The sequence below is a fragment of the Electrona antarctica genome (genome assembly GCF_951216825.1).
Source record: "Electrona antarctica genome assembly, chromosome: 8".
In the NCBI taxonomy this organism is placed as follows: Eukaryota; Metazoa; Chordata; class Actinopteri; order Myctophiformes; family Myctophidae; genus Electrona; species Electrona antarctica.
This window is the reverse complement of record NC_136789.1, coordinates 40,733,978-40,752,286: the sequence shown is the minus strand read 5'-3', so window position 1 is coordinate 40,752,286 and position 18,309 is coordinate 40,733,978. Positions and strand designations below refer to the sequence as shown.

Here is an 18,309-nt window from a genome sequence, read left to right as displayed (position 1 = left end):
GAAGTGCTGCGGGATGATTAGTCTGACCAGGTGCGTGCCAAGCTGCCAGCTGAGTTCATTGATTGGGAGAGTGGAACCGACTACATAGCTTTAGCTTCAAAGGTGCGCTCTCTCATGGATTCATTTTTTTTCACCGCAGGTGAAAACATGCAATTCCATTTTTCATTTTCAAGTTCCGTCATTATGATGAACTCTGTGGAGTCCTCGCTTCATGCATGGTCCAGACTTGTATTATTATTTTCAAACTAACTAAGTCTAAGTCAGCCCCGTGGCTATACAATAGCATATGCTCACCATGCTGTTAGAAGACACGAGGCACCAACAACAGAAGTGGAAATGTCCAGTGAGTTTTGCCAGAAAACACTGATCATTCAAAGTAATGATCCAGTGCATCTGCTCCCACACAGCAAAGCGGCTCTGCGTAGCTGTAGGGCGATGTCTCTAATCACTATAGTCCACCCTTCAGACTCACTTATCTGGCAGACACCTGCCACTCCCGTTGACAGTGACAAACAGAGTGAGAAGGTGGGGTCTTTCTCAACACGCGTAATCACTTGATGGACACGAAAATGACACCAGGCGCCATTAGGAAGGCAGCTTTTCCAGAACGTGCGGGCGGCTACAGTCGAGGCTGAACCGTTTTACATAAAAAACAGTGTAGCTTGCAGGTATTCGTCGGCTGTCAACAAAATGTGAAAATTACTTGCTAGGCTTTGCTCAGGCTGTTTCGCGCAGTTCTGTTGAAATGCAACGTGCGGTTATTGCATCGTGTTGCAGGTGCAGCGATTCCCCCCCCCCCCCCCGCTCTCTTCATTCCATTTCAGCTGGCATTGTGTTTGTATTTTGTGGCGGAAAAGAGAAGGCTCTGAACGTTGGTGGTGCAGGACCAAGATGGACGGAGGAAATGGGGCAAAGAGACAGGGAAGATGTATTAACCTCTTGCATCCACAGGCTACAGAGAGAGAGAGAGAGAGAGAGAGAGAGAGAGAGAGAGAGAGAGAGAGAGAGAGAGAGAGAGAGATGGCGATGGAGAGGTGGGGGGGGGGGGGGGCCTCTCAATCTCATTTTACTCGTAATGTTCGTGCCATTTTCGTGCTTCATTGGTGAACTAGAGCTTGGTGAGAAACACAGAGAAATGGAGACGAGGTTTACGTGTGAGGCAAAAGGTCACAAGCTGCCTTCAAACTGTCAAACTGTATGTCCAAAACTGTTACTTTTCAGGAAAAAGAAAAAAAAGAACCGTGTTCGATCCCCGGCTCCCCCAGAGTTAGTGTCAAAGTGTCCTTGAAAAAGACACTGAGCCCCTAATTGCTTCCGAAGAGCAGGTTGGTGCCTTGCATGGTTTCCTCCGCTGTCTGTGTGTGTGCATGGGTGAATGAAATGAACAATGTAATGAACGCTTTAATTTCATTCATTCATTCATTCATTCATTCACCATTTACTTTTCGTTACTTTCTCAAAACACCCTGAAATTAAGGGCAAAAAGGACAAGGCAAAATATTAAATGGAAGAAGGTAGGCCAAATGTAATAGAGCATAATGCAGGAATAATATTATTGGTTTTAAGCGTCCTTAATCTTAATGTCATGATGAAACATAACTCAGAAGCTGCAGCACTCTATCAGTGCAGGGCATATATTTTAATCTAATCAAAGTGTAAAGAGCGAACTTCTTTAGATCAATTGCAGTGATTGCATTGTCACTATACAGCATGCATTGGTTTAATCAGAAGCTTACAAACTATAAATGAGAGTTTCTGAATTGAATGCGTAATTTGACAGATTAACTGTACTATTACTCAATTAGTAATGCATGAAAGTAAGGTCTCCAAATCAAGTTGAGTGCCACTTATTTTCAAACAATTTCACACACTTTATTTGTGACATTGGCTCTTTTCGACTATGAAGGTTAACCCAGAACCTTCCTGAAACTTTCATGAAAGTTTTATGATGGCTTTTTCTATGTTTCCATTTCAATTATAACCAGAACCGCTCCTGAAGGGAGAGGTTTGTCAAAAATAATAAAATAAAAATAAGTGTACTAAGCTCACAACAACAACCAGTCACTATGCGTTGCACGCTTGTAGGTCTGCTATTTTAGAAATGTTTTGAAAGTACAAGCAGTCAGTTCTGGGCTCCCAGAACCTTGGGTTAGTACCACCTCCTGAGCAGGGCCCAATTACTGTAGACACCCGTGAAATACGTTTCACGGCACGACACAGTTCGCTTAGTTCTTGGGAGTCGAAAAGAACCATATGTTGACAGAGGAGGAGCACTCAGCCTTATTTCCGGCAAGTATTTGATGGATGTCAAGGAATGCAAGACCACACTGCCACCTGGCACACAACTGACAGTTGTTCTATGACGTTCTGACATGTAACATCTACCCTCTACTCACTCGGTTTGTCTCCCCTGTCTGTTGTAATACCTTCCTCCCATCTAGCTTGTGCTCCTCATCTCCCTCCCTGTCATCTTCTCCTCCTCCTTAAATCTGGTCTATTTCCTCCCGCGCGCAGTAGGCTATATAAATGATGCTGACCCTGGGAATGCCTCCACAGGGCTTTGGTCTCTAAGCAGCCTTTACAGGTGAGATGAATGACCGGCCAGCCAGCCAGCATCCAAGTGGGCAACATATTGTTTCAAAGTGCTTGAGGTGCGATTGATTTATTTTATCTCGCACCTTCTTGCGTGGTGGTAAATGGTAAAATGGTAAATGGTGCATTTATATAGCGCCTTTATCCAAGGCGCTTTACATAGATTGTGCATTACATTCACCCATTCATACACCGATTGCGGCGGAAGCCATGCAAGGTACCAACCAGCACATCGGGAGCAATTTGGGGTTCAGTGTCTTGCCCAAGGACACTTCGACATGTAGACAGGAGGAGCCGGGATTCGAACCGCCGACCCATGGATCATTGGACGACCTGCTCTACCTCCTGAGCCACAGTCGCCACAGTCGCACAGTGGTGCAGGTTCCAGGGTGCATCAAGCTGAATCGAGCACGTTGCGATTGGTTGTGTAGTCAAATGTCTTGATGACTAGAACAGGGCTCAAAGTGGGGTCCAGGGACCCTTGAAGGAGTTCCAGGGGGTCCTCAGCAAAATGATAGATCCAAATGGACCCTTGTGGGACTGTAACTCTGAGAGTGTACACATGGAACCAAATGGACCCTTTAGGGATTTAACATAGATTTTACAATATAAATTGGGGTCCCAGAGATAGAAATGCCGTTAAAATGGGTGTCTAGCCTAATGCATGTCAAACTGGGGGTCCTTGAAATGAAAACGGTTGAAAATGACTGCTAGAGCCGTACAAATGGGGGTCCGCAGGCTAATAAATGTCAATTTGGGGGTCCTTGACATGAAAAGGTTTGAGAACTAATGGACTAGAACACTAGATAAAACTGTTCACAGGTACACCCAACTGACTGAAGAAAGAACTAATGGACTAGAACACTAGATAAAACGTAAGTTACGTATGTAACTATGGTTCTATGAGTCCCGAATGACCGCCAGAGGCGGTGCTTAAGCACTGAATACGTCCCTTCGCGCATGCGCCGTCGAGTATTTTATACCAACAATGTCAATTTTGACCCCATGATGACCCGGAGTCGTCTATATCTTCCGGCAGTCTACAGGGGTTCAGTCCCTACAGAATCTTCTCGCGAGACCACGAGGATTGACAAGAGTGCTCTGGCGGTCATTCGGGACTCATAGAACCATAGTTACATACGTAACTTACGTTCTATTTCGTCCCTGCTGACCGCCAGAGGCGGTGCTTAAGCACTGAATGACTTATACCAGCAAAGTCACGAGGAATCCTGATCCCAAGCCATAAGGAGTAGAATCGGAGGACTCTCGTAAGAGGACCACGTCCAGCGGGTGGGGAGTGGCAACACTCACCCAGTGGAACATAGAAAACTCGCTGTGATGCCCATGAGGCAGCGGCAGATATATTCCAGGGGTACTTCCCTCGGGGCAGCCCATGATGTGGGGACGCTCCCGTTAGAGTGGCACCTCACGCAAAATGGTAGGGTACGATTACTCGCCCCATACGCGTGGTTAATGGCATCCACAATAGTGTGGGGCGGGCGCTGTCTGGAGAGAGCACCGCCTTTGAAAGGGCCATCGTCACAACGGACCAGCCATTCTGACCGCCGAATGCATGTGGCAGGTCTAACAAGCGGCTCGCAGGTCCCACGTTGGGCGCAATAGTTCCCGCTTGTCAATCCACTCTCCTGGTGGAGGGCAAGACTGTGCTAGCCGTATAGGCTGGTTGAGGTGTGTATGTGACAGCACCCTCAGGAGGAACACTGTGTTTGGCCACAGAGACACTCAGGCCGTCTGAGCTTTGCTTCAGACGCAAGTCACTGACAAACAGGGCGTGCCGCTCACTGACACGCTACGTTGAGGTAATGGCCAGGAAGAATTCAGTCTTCCATGACCCTCTAAACTCCGCCCGTGCCAAGGGCTCAAAGGGAGGCCTGTATAGACCATGCCGCACTAGGGAAGAGCCTGTGCCGGAGTTCTCAGGGCTCGTAGGGGATGCAACCTCAGAGCCCCCATCAGGAAGAGGGACACCAGACTGTGGCTCCCCACTGTGGCTGTGCGATATTGATTCTAGCATATCGACATGATATTTCCCCTACTTATGCTTTTAGAGTAGGAGATCGGCCCTCGTCTAGGAGGGACTGCGGAACGCCAGAAAGGTAGGCAGAGCAGCGCACTAGGTCTTTGCTCTGACCCTCACGTCAGTTGGAATTAGATTCCATCGGTTATCGTACCGTAGTCTGATGGATGTCATGGCACCCTTGAATTCAGGGTGGCATGCCTGGCTGGTTCCACACAGCTGCTCGGCAGCGGTTCAGGGCTGCCAGCGGCCAAACGCACAGTTGGGGGCGTCGAGCATTTGAATGCCATATCCGACCGCCTCCCAGTTGAGGAGACCTCTGTCGGGGAGACGCCATGGCGTCCTCCGACTGGGTCTGTTCAGCAGAGGAAACCAAGTACTTCTTGGCTGGAGGGGGGGAACCAGAAGAATGGTGTGACCCTCCTAAAGAACTCTCTGAAGCGCTGGTCGTATCAGAGGCAGTGGCAAGGCATATGCAGTGCCTCTGGCCAGTGCGCATTTAAAAGGATAGTGCCCTGTGGGCGGTGGCCTAGTTAGGGCCATGTGTGTCAGGAACGATGCAGGTCGTTCTGTTCATACTGGCTATGTGGCATGAAGGCCTGCGGGCTGACAGCCATTTGTGGCGTTCAGGTTCTATGAAACCATCGGACCATTGCGTCCTGGCCCGGAGGGCTGGATGTCTCCGTTAGCGAGAACCGGAGAGGTTAGCGAGTCAGCGACTCTAGGGTGAGGAGGTCCACCTCCGCTCTGCCGAGGTAGCCTCTGATTAGTGTTCACCACCATTGGATGGGGTACCGCTCCCCTCATGGAAGCTTTTGATGGGAGAGAGCCTACCATGTAGTCCCGCTCTCCACTTAGATAACTTGCCCATAGGCTGATCAGGCGGGGGGGGGGTCAGGGGGTCCATAGACACCTACGGCAGCCAAGCAAACGTGGCCCCGCCCGATGACTTACATGATACACGGTCGAGGTGTTGCCCGAACGTATGAGAATGTGCTTGCCCCTCAGGTACGGCAGGAAGTGCTGTAGAGCAGAGCATGAACTTCATAACCCTGTTGGGTCCCATCAATTCAAGATATGTCGACAACAGTCTGTCTTGCGTCACGAGGAAGTATGTAGATCGGACTTCCCTTGGTGTGACTGAGGATCTACGGCCTCTGTTGCGCCCTTGGGCAGGAGGACACATCACTCCTGGTCTGATACTAGGGCTCTCGTCATGTTGCTGATAACGGCCATTTTGACCCCCCCGGATATGGGGGGCTGGCGTCAGAAGGCACTGCACAGCCCGGAAAGTCACAGGCAGGTCCCTGCGTGGGACGCCAAGGAACACACTGGCCTAGTGTGGGCCGGCGGTGATACGCGAGCTCAGAGGACAGCGATTTCATCTCTGTTGGAGCTCGTTGGGAGGCGTGATGTGTCATAGGCCTTGACGGTGAGGGCCGACCCGCGTCTGAAGAAGGCGCTTGGAGGATCCGACTGCCTACTGTGGCACTAACAATTAGCGTTCCACGGCTATGCGCATGAAGGTGCGCATGGAGCCATCTCGGCCAGTGGGTCCTGAGCTGAGAAGTAGGAGGCTGGCTCTGATGCATCTTCCTCATAGTCATGGAAGTGCATAGCTTAAGCTGTCGGGGAGAGCACATCGTCCTCGAGTCAGCTGTGGCATCGGAGGGGGAGGCACTCGAACCCTCCGAGGTGCCTAGGTGTTATCCGAGGTGAGCATGGACCTCATGTGGGCCAACTCCGCAGATAGCTGAGCCCTCTCGGATCTGCTGTGGCCGGCGGTCAGACCTTTTCCTCCTGGCACACGGGGCAGGACCACGGTCGGCTCACGGCTGAAGGGGAGCTTCACACGAGGTACAAAAGTGGGAGCTCTCCATTGTGGTGGCACCGGCCAGTGCACACCAGTCACACCAGCTAGCCCAGGGCGCGGACGCTACTGGTTGCTAGGTGTTGGCCATATGCTGAAGGAAGGGAGCGTGTACGCTGCCTGTACCAGCAGAGGCTTTAATCTAGATCGGCATAGTGCACACCGGTGCACACCAGTCCCAACTAGCCCAGGGCGCGAACGCTACTGGTTGCTAGGTGTTGGCCATATGCTGAAGGAAGAGAGCGTGTACGCTACCTGTACCAGCAGAGGCTTTAATTTAGATCGGCATAGTGCACACCAGTCCCAACTAGCCCAGGGCGCGGACGCTACTGGTTGCTAGGTGTTGGCCATATGCTGGAGGGAGTGCGTACGCCGTCTGTACCAGCAGAGGCTTTCGAGGTACAAAAGTGGGAGCTCTCCGTTGTGGTGGCACCGGTTCCTCTGGACCGGCCGGTGCACACCAGTCCCAACTAGCCCAGGGCGCGGACGCTACTGGTTGCTAGGTGTTGGCCATATGCTGAAGGAAGGGAGCGTGTACGCTGCCTGTACCAGCAGAGGCTTTAATCTAGATCGGCATAGTGCACACCGGTGCACACCAGTCCCAACTAGCCCAGGGCGCGAACGCTACTGGTTGCTAGGTGTTGGCCATATGCTGAAGGAAGAGAGCGTGTACGCTACCTGTACCAGCAGAGGCTTTAATTTAGATCGGCATAGTGCACACCAGTCCCAACTAGCCCAGGGCGCGGCGGACGCTACTGGTTGCTAGGTGTTGGCCATATGCTGGAGGGAGTGCGTACGCCGTCTGTACCAGCAGAGGCTTTCGAGGTACAAAAGTGGGAGCTCTCCGTTGTGGTGGCACCGGTTCCTCTGGACCGGCCGGTGCACACCAGTCCCAACTAGCCCAGGGCGCGGACGCTACTGGTTGCTAGGTGTTGGCCATATGCTGGGGGGAGGAGGCGCGTACGCTGCCTGTACCAGCAGAGGCTTTAACTTAGATCGGCATATAATGACTTAATCAAACAACTGAATGCTGCTATACCTGCCGCAGCATGTGAATATGCATTTACGTTTTATGCAAATGCTCATTGTAGCACTTTGAGATTTAACCAGATGTAAAGTGCGTCATAGGAACAGCGCACAGACACTGCTGTTAGCTAGACTGTGCGACCTGCATGGTCGCGGTGGGGGAGGAGAGCTTGCACGCTACCTGTACCCCCAGCTGAGGCTTACTTATAAATTATGATAATAAAGTAGCCTTCAGTCGAGGCTTGGACGCTGCTATGTAGCAGCTGTAGTGTTTCCTATGCGAACGTTTATCACAGCACTATGACGTTTATCCAAACTCCAAGTGCATTATTATTTATGTTTGCTAGTCCAGAGCGAAACAAAAGACACTTCCAATGCGCTAGTCAAGGCACTACTACGCATTCACGCTGGGAGGAGGGAGCACTAACGCTGTTTACACCAGCCAAAAGTTTGGTTAAATAAACCAACACAAACAAGTTTTGGAGAAAAGGCTACAGCCAATAGCTCCACCGATAGGGGCCGCCTGCTGAAGGAAGGGAGCGTGTACGCTGCCTGTATCAGCTGCAGCTAATAAACAGAACAAGCTATACACTAATAGCTGTTAATAAATGCTTGAGCTAACAAACGATTAGTAGCAAGTAACATCAAACTAGAGGCCGTATGCTGGAGGAGCGGAGCGCATACGCTGCCTGCCCTGTACCAGCTGGGCCAATAAACAGTAAGGCAAGCTATACACAGATCGCCGTTATAACAAATAGTATAATAAGCGCTTGGGCTACAACTACGGGTAGCAGCGCCAGTTAGAGACCCAATGCTGGAGACCAGCTGGGCTACTAACAACAAGACAAGCTATAGCCTACACGAATAGCTGTTCATAAACACCTTTAGCTTTAAGCTACTGGTAGCAGCTGTGAGCTACGCTGGCAGCAGCGCCAGATGCCCTGTGCTGGGGACCAGCTGGGCTAATAGGCCCCAAAGGTACCCAGGGGCACCTGTGGGGAAAAAACAAAGTGTACCCACTGTATACGCAAAAAACTGTTAATAGAGCTTTGAGCTCCAGACATACTGGTAGCAGCATCAGTATCGAGGCCCACTGCTGGGGGCCAGCTGGGTTAATAACCAGACAAGCTATGTACACCAATAGCTGTTAATACTCTGAGCTACAAACTACTGGTAGCCACATCAATACCCTGGGAGGACGCAGGTAGCTGCTCCTGTACCGGGCTAATAATAACAAGTTGTTATTGTTATTGTTATTATTAACAACAACAACAAGAAGACAAGCTATCCGCGGAAGCAGTTAAGCTTGAACGCTGCCAATATTATCGGCATTATGGCTTTGGCCAGCAAGGCTTGCCAAACAGAAAATGACACTTAGCCTTAACTAGCTTAACTTATCATAAGTTATATGCTGACTGCTGAGAGAATGGAGCGCCAACGCTTGCGATCAACAGCAGGGGCTAACCAAAGCTTGCAAGTAGCGTGTTTATCAAACGAAGGCAATATGACAGTGGCCATCCTTCGGCAAATCTTATAGTCGCTTATAATAAGCGCTAGCGTTCACAGTCGAGCAAACCTCGTATGCGGAGCAGGGAGGCGGCGCGAACGCAGACTCTACTCACAAGAGGTTATGCCATGATACAATACATCATATAATTTGAACGTCTGTTAGCGTTCACCGTCAAACAAACCTCGTATGCGGAGCAGGGAGGTGGCGCAAACGCAGCCTTTACTCACAAGAGGTTATGCCATGATGCAATATATCATATAATTTGAACGTCTGTTTAGCGGGGATAGCACCGCTTTAGACGATAACGTACCTTTTGTCCAGGCGAATCCAAATAAACTCCACTCATAGAGGAGTAAAAACAAAATCCATAGTCGCAGTTCCTGGAGGGCGAACAGCCGCTACTCCGACCGATTCGGTCACGGAACTACCAGCGACTCGGCAGACACCATAGGCTACATATTGCATTGCATAGCAACACATCGCAGCTCGGTGCAAACTTGGTTCTCACAGGCGAGCGAGAAGAAATTAGGGACTGAACCCCTGTAGACTGCCGGAAGATATAGACGACTCCGGGTCATCATGGGGTCAAAATTGACATTGTTGGTATAAAATACTCGACGGCGCATGCGCGAAGGGACGTATTCAGTGCTTAAGCACCGCCTCTGGCGGTCAGCAGGGACGAAATAGAACTGTTCACAGGTACACCCAACTGACTGAAGAAAGAACTAATGGACTAGAACACTAGATAAAACTGTTCACAGGTACACCCAACTGACTGAAGAAAGAACTAATGGACTAGAACACTAGATAAAACTGTTCACAGGTACACCCAACTGACTGAAGAAAGAACTAATGGACTAGAACACTAGATAAAACTGTTCACAGGTACACCCAACTGACTTTAGAAAGCAATCGTCCGAAAGCTCCGCACAGTTTAATACTCAGTCAGAATACATCTTTTTTTATTGTACAAACTAGGAAACAGCTGTGTGCTTGTAAATACTGTTAAACGGTGAAATGACTGTGCTAATTACTAATGCACATACTTTTTTTTACTGTCACAAGCAAACTGTTTGTACAGTAAAAAATATCTCTTAAATATATTTGAATCATCAAGCAGACATTTATTTTCTTCTGTACTGCGGCAGCAATCACATGGATGTGTCTAGCACTAGCTTTTGAAAGACCAAACTGACAGCACTGTGGGAATGTTGTGACTTATAGAACGAATCGATTTTAATCATGTACAATTCAATAAATGTCAATATCTCAGGTTGGCAATTGAGTTTTGTATGTTTGTGTAAATGTGTGCGCATAAATGAGTCCTCAATTCAATAATAAAAGATGAATTAGATTGTGACACAAACACATTGAAGTGGTTGGCAGTGGTGGAAAGTAACTTAGTACATTTACTTAAGTACTGTACTTAGGAGGTAGCCTGAGTATTTCCAATACTTTTACTTCTACTCCACTACATCTCAGAGGCAAATATTGTACTTTTACTCCACTACAATTATTTGAAACCTTTAGTTACTATAGTTACTTTGTAGATTTGGATTATTATTACAGAACACACATTAACCACTTCAACCCTATACACATTTCGGCCATTTGAAAATAGCCGATCTACAAGCTCACAATGCATCGCATCGCGACACATTGTGAGCTTGCAGATCTGCTATTTTCAAAAGATTTGAAATTTTTAAACAGGACGACTACTTTTACTTTTGCTACTTAAAGGGATAGTTCAGATTTTTTGAACAGAGAACTGTTTTTTGTGTCCATATCACTACGCCCCAAAAAATAGTTCCATGTGATAGAGGGGTCAAAGTTGAACGAAAGTCGCGCTAATATTTTAGAAATAGGTCAACAATACAAATTACGTTCGTTTTGTGGATTCATTTACTTTTACTGCGTGGCCCCAGTGCCCCCCACAAAATGACCGGAACTACTTAATATTGACCAAAACCAGAGCAGAACTCCCACCATGGGACTCGGGCAATCAATTAATACAGTTGCAACCACTATATTAATGGCAAGTATTTCATACAACTTAAGTTCAAAAAATCTGAACTATCCCTTTAAAGTACATTTTGATGCCAATAACTTTTGTACTTCTACTTCTACTCAAGTATACATTTTGAATTCCGGACTTTGCTTATGTTCCGTTTGCTTATCCTGCTTCAACTCACCTGCACCACCTTCTGTGTCTGGGTGTCGATGACCAGCAGTCTGTTCTGCAGCGGCTGAGTCACGTAGATGTATTTATCTCTGACGTTGACGGCCGAGGACCACACGCAGTGCTGGGGGGACACCCCCTGACCCTTAGGACACATCTCCTCCTGCAGGGTGGGGAACCCCAACAAGGCACGGCACGACCACAAGAAAAGAAACAGAAATACAATGGCTTGTCATCCAGGAAACAGTGGCATGGTACAGGAATTTCTGACCTGCGAAGCAATATACACACGTGTCAACGCCATGTCCGCCACCCGCGCCCTCAGGTCAAGCACTGCCAACCAACTGGAACCACCACAAGCCCAATAAGTGAACTTGCGGGGTGACAGGGCATTCGCAGTGGCCGCCCCCTTTACGGTGGAACTCACGCCCAGCTCACATCAGAACTGCGCCCACCTTCGTCACTAGTTTCTAGTTTTTAAACTCTTAAACTTTTTAACTAGTTAATTTTTCTGATACATTTGTTTTGATTCTTTTTGTCACTTTGAGTACCTTGAAAAGCGCTATATAAATCATATTATTATTATTATTATTATTATTACTACCATTATTACCATTATTATTATATCAGCATTGACTGCTGCAGGTAATTAGCCAAATCCATAGTTCTGTATATAGTACGTGTAAAAATGGACCCTTACAGGAGTACTGTTATCTAATTTAAATAAAATCATGATACTGTATCTGTAGCAATTACCACTGCTAATAGTGATGCTGCCCTGCCTGCTAATACTCATACTATTAATATTAACAATATCTTGACATCAGTGTAATCCCTGTGCACCCGTTTTAGCCTCAGCTTCAAAGTTATCAACTGCTAACTCACTGTAATAGCCAATACTGTAAGAGTATCAGATGTGATTAAAAATCCTGTAGCCTGCCGTCTCTGCTGACAAGAGCTTTGTACATCCCTAGTTTCAACAAACATGCGAACGCACGCACGCACAAACACACACACGCACACGCACACGCACACGTGCGTGCGTGCGTGGGTGGGTGGGTGCCAAAGGCCTCGTTTCAAGGGAGCCCTCTCCCTTCACCTTGGCGAAGTAGAGAAAATGCTGTTTGCAGCAGTAGCCGGCTAACATAGCTCTCATTGAGTTTGTATCGATCTCTAATATAATTACAGTGTCCTGTAAAACCCAAATCCCTCAGAGGAACAGGTGAACTTGTACCATCTAAAGCCCATTGTTCATGGAGTGGGGCGTTCTTCAATGGATTACAAACCTGGGGGTTTGTACTATAGACTCTATGCAGTCTATCGCATTGAGCTGTTGACTAATGGACATGAGTAATGCATTGCACTTAGTGAAGGGACGACCAACAGTCTGACAATGGAAAAAGGAGTGGAATTCTCGTTCACGTTAGGGCGCCACATTGTCCTTCACACATGCGTTTTAACCACTGTCAACCTGCCGTCCATGTTTCGTCAAGTGGCCAATCAATTGATTGTGTTCCGGCTTGGATCAATGGAACCAACGTAGTACATAACAAGTTCTTATTTATTGCTATCACAATGGAAGAATGGATTTTATTTTTATATTCACCTTCAGTATTAATGTTACGTTAAGTGTTTTGCCAAATATTTGGGGGCCCACTTGCAGTACCCTCACGGCCCACAACAGTACTTACATAGAATCACTGTTCTTATAGGGCGACGCAGCAGTACTGACAGTACATAGAATCACTGTTCTTATAGGGCGACACAGCAGTACTGACAGTACATAGAATCACTGTTCTTATAGGGCGACGCAGCAGTACTGACAGTACATAGAATCACTGTTCTTATAGGGCGACACAGCAGTACTGACAGTACATAGAATCACTGTTCTTATAGGGCGACGCAGCAGTACTGACAGTACTGTTCTTAGGGGGTACTTACATAGGTGGCGACGATTCTCTCTGTGCGCTTCATGTGCCGTCGTATCTCACACTCACTGGGCTGGAGGACGGTGACGCCCTCATCCGAGAACACGTAGAACATGTTCCCCACACTCAGGCCTGCATGGGCGGAAAGACCCACACACATGACAAGTAGAGTGAAAGCACAACAACACAAAAGCAAGAGTGTGTTTCTCTTGTGTTTTTCACAGTGCCAAAAGAGCGAACAAGACAAGACTCCTGTTAGCATGATTTGACGTTAGTGTGAATGCACGCTCTGACTGGCTGTCAAGGCGCTTTGACAACACCAACAAAAGGCCCTGTCAGCAGCACGTCCAACAACAACAACAACAACAAAACTGCTGCCTCCAAGTCCTCAAACTGACAAACTCACATCCATACCAGCTCCGTAAAGAAGCTGAGCATTGTATGATAGACTGACAAGACTGCCACAGACATACAAGTAAGTGATTGTAGCTTTAATCTGTTCCAACAAAACAACATCAAACAGTACATTACAGAAATTATTAAGTAGTTTAAAATTAAATTAAATTAAGGTTCTTAAAGTGGGGTCCGCGTTCCATAGGGTCACCAGCTAAATTATTGATAGTTAGAAACCAAATCGGTGTATAAATGGAACCAAATGGACCTCTAAAGCAGGGGTTCTCAACCCGTGGGTCGCGACCCCTCGGGGGGTCGCCAAATTATTTTAGGGGGTCCCCAAATTATTTTCAAAAAAAAAAAAAAAAAAAGATTTTTTTTTTTCACGATTTTTCAAAAATAGCAGACCTACAAGCTCGTAGCGCGCCACTCGGTGGCGCGCTATGAGCTTGTAGATCTGCTATTTTTAAATAGCTAAATTATAACAATGCTTAAAACACCAAAAGGGGTTCCCGCCCAAAATGGTTTAAGGTTATTGTAGCAGTCAATTTATATTGGGGGTCGGGAGGGGGCGGGTCGGGGGTCCCGAGACGTTGCCAAAGCATTTTCGGGGGTCCCCGGCCAAAAACGTTGAGAACCCCTGCTCTAAAGGTTACATTTTTGGTTCCATTTCTACACTCTCAGAGTTAGTGGGTCACTCTGTGCCTAATGCATCCTAAACTATAGGGATCCTTGAAATAAAATAAGTTTGAGTCATAAAGACTCAGAAAAAAACAGGCAAGCGACAAAGACCCATATGCATGCACCGCACTAATGACACCATGGCACATTAACTGTCACCAACGCAACTGGTGGAACAATCAATCTACATCTACAATGTCCTTTTCTAACAATAGAACAAGAACAAAAGAGTGAAAAGACGCACATTCTTACTCTGAGTCTGCAGTGTGTGGCTGTGCATCCAGTCAACATAATGTAAAGGGGCTATGTGGTAATCATTGATAATGGTATATAGGTAATATGACATGCCTATGAAACGACAACGAGAGGAGGACTATGACATGCCTACGACGATAGATTGTGCATTACATTCACCCATTCACACACACATGCATACACCGATGGCGGAGGGAACCATGCAAGGGTCCAACATGCTGCTCATCGGGAGCAATTAGGGGTTCAGCGTCTTGCTCAAGGACACTTGGACACCAACTCTGGGGGAGCCCGGCATCGAACTGGGAACCTCACGGTTTCCACCCAGCTGTTCTACCAGCCACTCTGCCCCTGAGCCACTGCATGCCGCCCGGCATAGGCTATGACATGCTGTGAAACTAGTCCGGACAGACTTTGGTATTGTGATGACCCCTTCCATTCCGCTTGTGCACCCTCTGGGTGTTTGTTTGTTTGCTCCTGTATTGCAGGTGAGGTGAGCAGTGTCCGCCGGGGAAATGTGAATGTCTCTCTCTCTCTCTCTCTCTATCTCTCTCTCTCTATCTCTATCTCTATCTCTATCTCTATCTCTCTCTCTCTCTCTCTCTCTCTCCTTCCACGCAGCAGTAGTTTTGTTTGGCTGTGTTTGTTTATTTGTACACTACACCCTACACTGCACTTTCCCCACATTCAGGCATTCCTTACCCACTGCACTATATAGCATTTGTTTATATTGTTCATGTTTAATTTAATAAACATATTATTTTCACGTTCAAGTTTACGGTGTGGTCTCCCATTTTTGCTGTGAATCCGAGCTGCAGTATCTATAACCTGTCATGATTCCTATACATGATTTGTACAGCCTGGAGCATAACAGGGTTCATTTTCTCAACAAAACTAGTTTTTATTTGTTCATGTATTACCATCTACAGTAATGGAGGTTAGAGTCATATTATACCCATTTCCCAGAGCCAGAGCAGTTAATGTGCTCTGGGTAGACACAATTGTGTGCATAAAGTTGTTTTATTGCGAAGATCCTTCATGTTTTCATTGCTGCTGTCTTTGTACATTCGTACATTGGGTTCTTCCTTCACTGCAAAAATAATCCAACCTGTTTTCAACTTGTTAAGTATGCTTACATTTTGCGCTGCTGGATTTCTTTTGTTTTTCAAAATAGTATATAAGAAAGTGTTACCGGCGTACAGGCTACCTCAATTCCACATCCATTAAACAAAAACACCAAAATGGAACTATACAGTTGGGTGCCACCGATATTGTCCCTTATCATTTGACCCATTTAGGCCTGACCTCAAAATTTAAAAAAATCCTTCTAAATCCTCCAGTTTTCTGAAATAAATATTTTCACGATTTCTCAAAAATAGCAGACCTACAAGCTCGTAGCGCGCCACTCGGTGGCGCGCTATGAGCTTGTAGATCTGCTATTTTTCAATAGCTAAATTATAACATAATGTTTAAAACACCAAAAGGGGTTCCCGCCCAAAATGGGTTAACTGTCCTTTTGCGCAGATCACGCAAACCTCAGCAAAAAGAAAAGGACAATATCGATGGCCTCCAACTGTAATAGGGCATGTCAAATTTAAAAAATACATTACCTTCTTCTCTCCAAAGAATGTTTGCAACTATGGAATCAGCAGTGGAGTGGTCCAGGGGAAAGAGGATACAAGACAAGTTACTTCATCACAGAAAGAGAGAGAGATCGTCCAAAATACAGATTTAGCAGCCAGAAAAGACAAATGTAAATTTGAGGTATATTGTGTCGCTTCCAATTAATTAAGGCCATGTTTCCCCAAAAGACAGAGAATATGTTAATGTATAATTATGAATACAGGTTCATAGCATTAGATTTGCCCTTTCACTTGTCTTTAAGCCTCCAGGTTGTTGTTTTTTTTCTTCTTTTTTCTTTCTTTTTTTGGACAGAAAACTGGATTCCCGTACACAGACACAGAAAAACTGGATGCAACATTTCTGTTCCAGAAAAGTACATTATTGCTCTTCATGTGTATTACTCTTAAGCTTTACTTTTTGACAAAGTAAATACGGTATCTCTAGTGTACAGTGTGTCACAGTTTGTCCATATTTGGACCTTGGGACATGGTTAAATTCACCAAGAAGAGAAATGACTGTGCTGCAATCCTGCTCTTTGGCAGGCATTTTAGTTTTTCTCTGCACCCGGGCCACTCAAGGCCTTAAACATCCTTCTCTTATTGTGTTGTGAAACCGCTTCATTCACTACAGTATGTGCATAGAAATGTGCACACCATGCACCGTTGTTCTTACCACCGCGCGTGTGAGTTAGTGAATCGTATAGTCATTTAACACCGAAAGGCACATGCACACAATTATTAATTAGCATAATACCACGCCTCAACCCTCTGCATATATAAGGACAGATTACTTTGTATCTCTTCTTTAAGCACATGAAAACTAGCGTCCCTATTCCACCCTGAGGTACAGTAAGTACATCATGATGAACGATGAAGACCCCTCCTGCATGACTCACGGGTCTTCTTGGCGGAATCTTCGACAAACAGAGAGGAGATGTCCTCGTCCACGCCCACCTCGTTCTTGGCGATGCAGGTGTAGGCTCCCGTGTCCTCGTAGCGCACACTGCCGATGTACAGCTCACTGCCGTTGGCTGCATGGGGGACAAAGAAAGAAAGGTGACACGTCCTTATCTCCACCTTGCCATTTGCGGGTCGTTATTCACGTTGACACTTAGATGAAAGGCCTGTATAGAGTGCGGTGGAGAAAAAAAAGAGTGCAACATTGTGCTTAAATTGGGAGATTAAGTATGCAGTAGACCGGAGAAAAGGTCCATGGGTCAAAGTCAAAGACTTCCAAATGGCCAGTCTGAACGAACCGCGCTCATTGTGTAGTTTTGGTCCACTCTAAATTTGCAACAAAGTGAATACCTTGAACAAAGTGAAGACTTATTTAGTCTCAAGCCGCAATTACCAACGCTGTGTCATCGTAAGTGCCACTAGAAAGAGACACTAGACAGAAAACCCAGTGAGTGCACGATGCGCAATGTCTTTTCATGATCCATAGTGAAAACTGTTCTTTGATCTGGTAGTATGAAGTGAACTTGCAATACTGCACCACAATGGCATTCCCTACAGTTCATGCACATTTGTACTGAAGCTGTACAGAACGATTATTTGATTACAGTTCTCTCTTAAACCCTTTTAAGTTACACCAACTTCTTTCCATTGATCCATATCAAATAAGGATTGAACTACATTAACGCATTAACATTTAACGACTTTCATGCTCACATTCTTACATAAAATCAATCCATTGAGAATTTGAGATCGTGTCTGCATTCCTTTTCATTTAAAATTAAAACATTTATGTCCAGATTTGTATTCTGGCTTGGACTGAATTTCTTCATGGTATAAAGATGTTTTTAGACAGCAGCACTGTGCTCATCCATGCCATGGATGATACAGTAAAAAGTGCAACGTTGTCCGCCTGGTGCTGTGATGGAGCTGCCGCTGGGGGCAGGTGGAGACCGCCTGGTGCTGTGATGGAGCTGCCGCTGGGGGCAGGTGGAGACCGCTGGTGGCCTGGTGCTGTGATGGAGCTGCCGCTGGGGGCAGGTGGAGACCGCTGGTGGCCTGGTGCTGTGATGGAGCTGCCGCTGGGGGCAGGTGGAGACCGCTGGTGCTGTGATGGAGCTGCCGCTGGGGGCAGGTGGAGACCGCTGGTGCTGTGATGGAGCTGCCGCTGGGGGCAGGTGGAGACCGCCTGGTGCTGTGATGGAGCTGCCGATGGGGGCAGGTGGAGACCGCTGGTGGCCTGGTGCTGTGATGGAGCTGCCGC

General features: G+C 46.9%; 1 protein-coding gene across 1 annotated transcript in view; it reads right to left on the bottom strand.

The window, feature by feature from the left end:
- fstl4 (follistatin-like 4) overlaps nt 1-18,309 on the bottom strand; it is a gene marked incomplete at its 3' end in the record, with an annotated part of 332,063 nt that overhangs the window by 19,072 nt on the left and 294,682 nt on the right. The window contains exons 9-12 of the mRNA XM_079508417.1: nt 16,988-17,122; nt 16,080-16,106; nt 13,157-13,275; nt 11,229-11,378 (exon numbers count right to left, since the gene is read on the bottom strand). Of these exons, the coding sequence (XP_079364543.1) occupies nt 11,229-11,378; nt 13,157-13,275; nt 16,080-16,106; nt 16,988-17,122 (431 nt within the window). The remainder of the gene's footprint in view (nt 1-11,228; nt 11,379-13,156; nt 13,276-16,079; nt 16,107-16,987; nt 17,123-18,309) is intronic.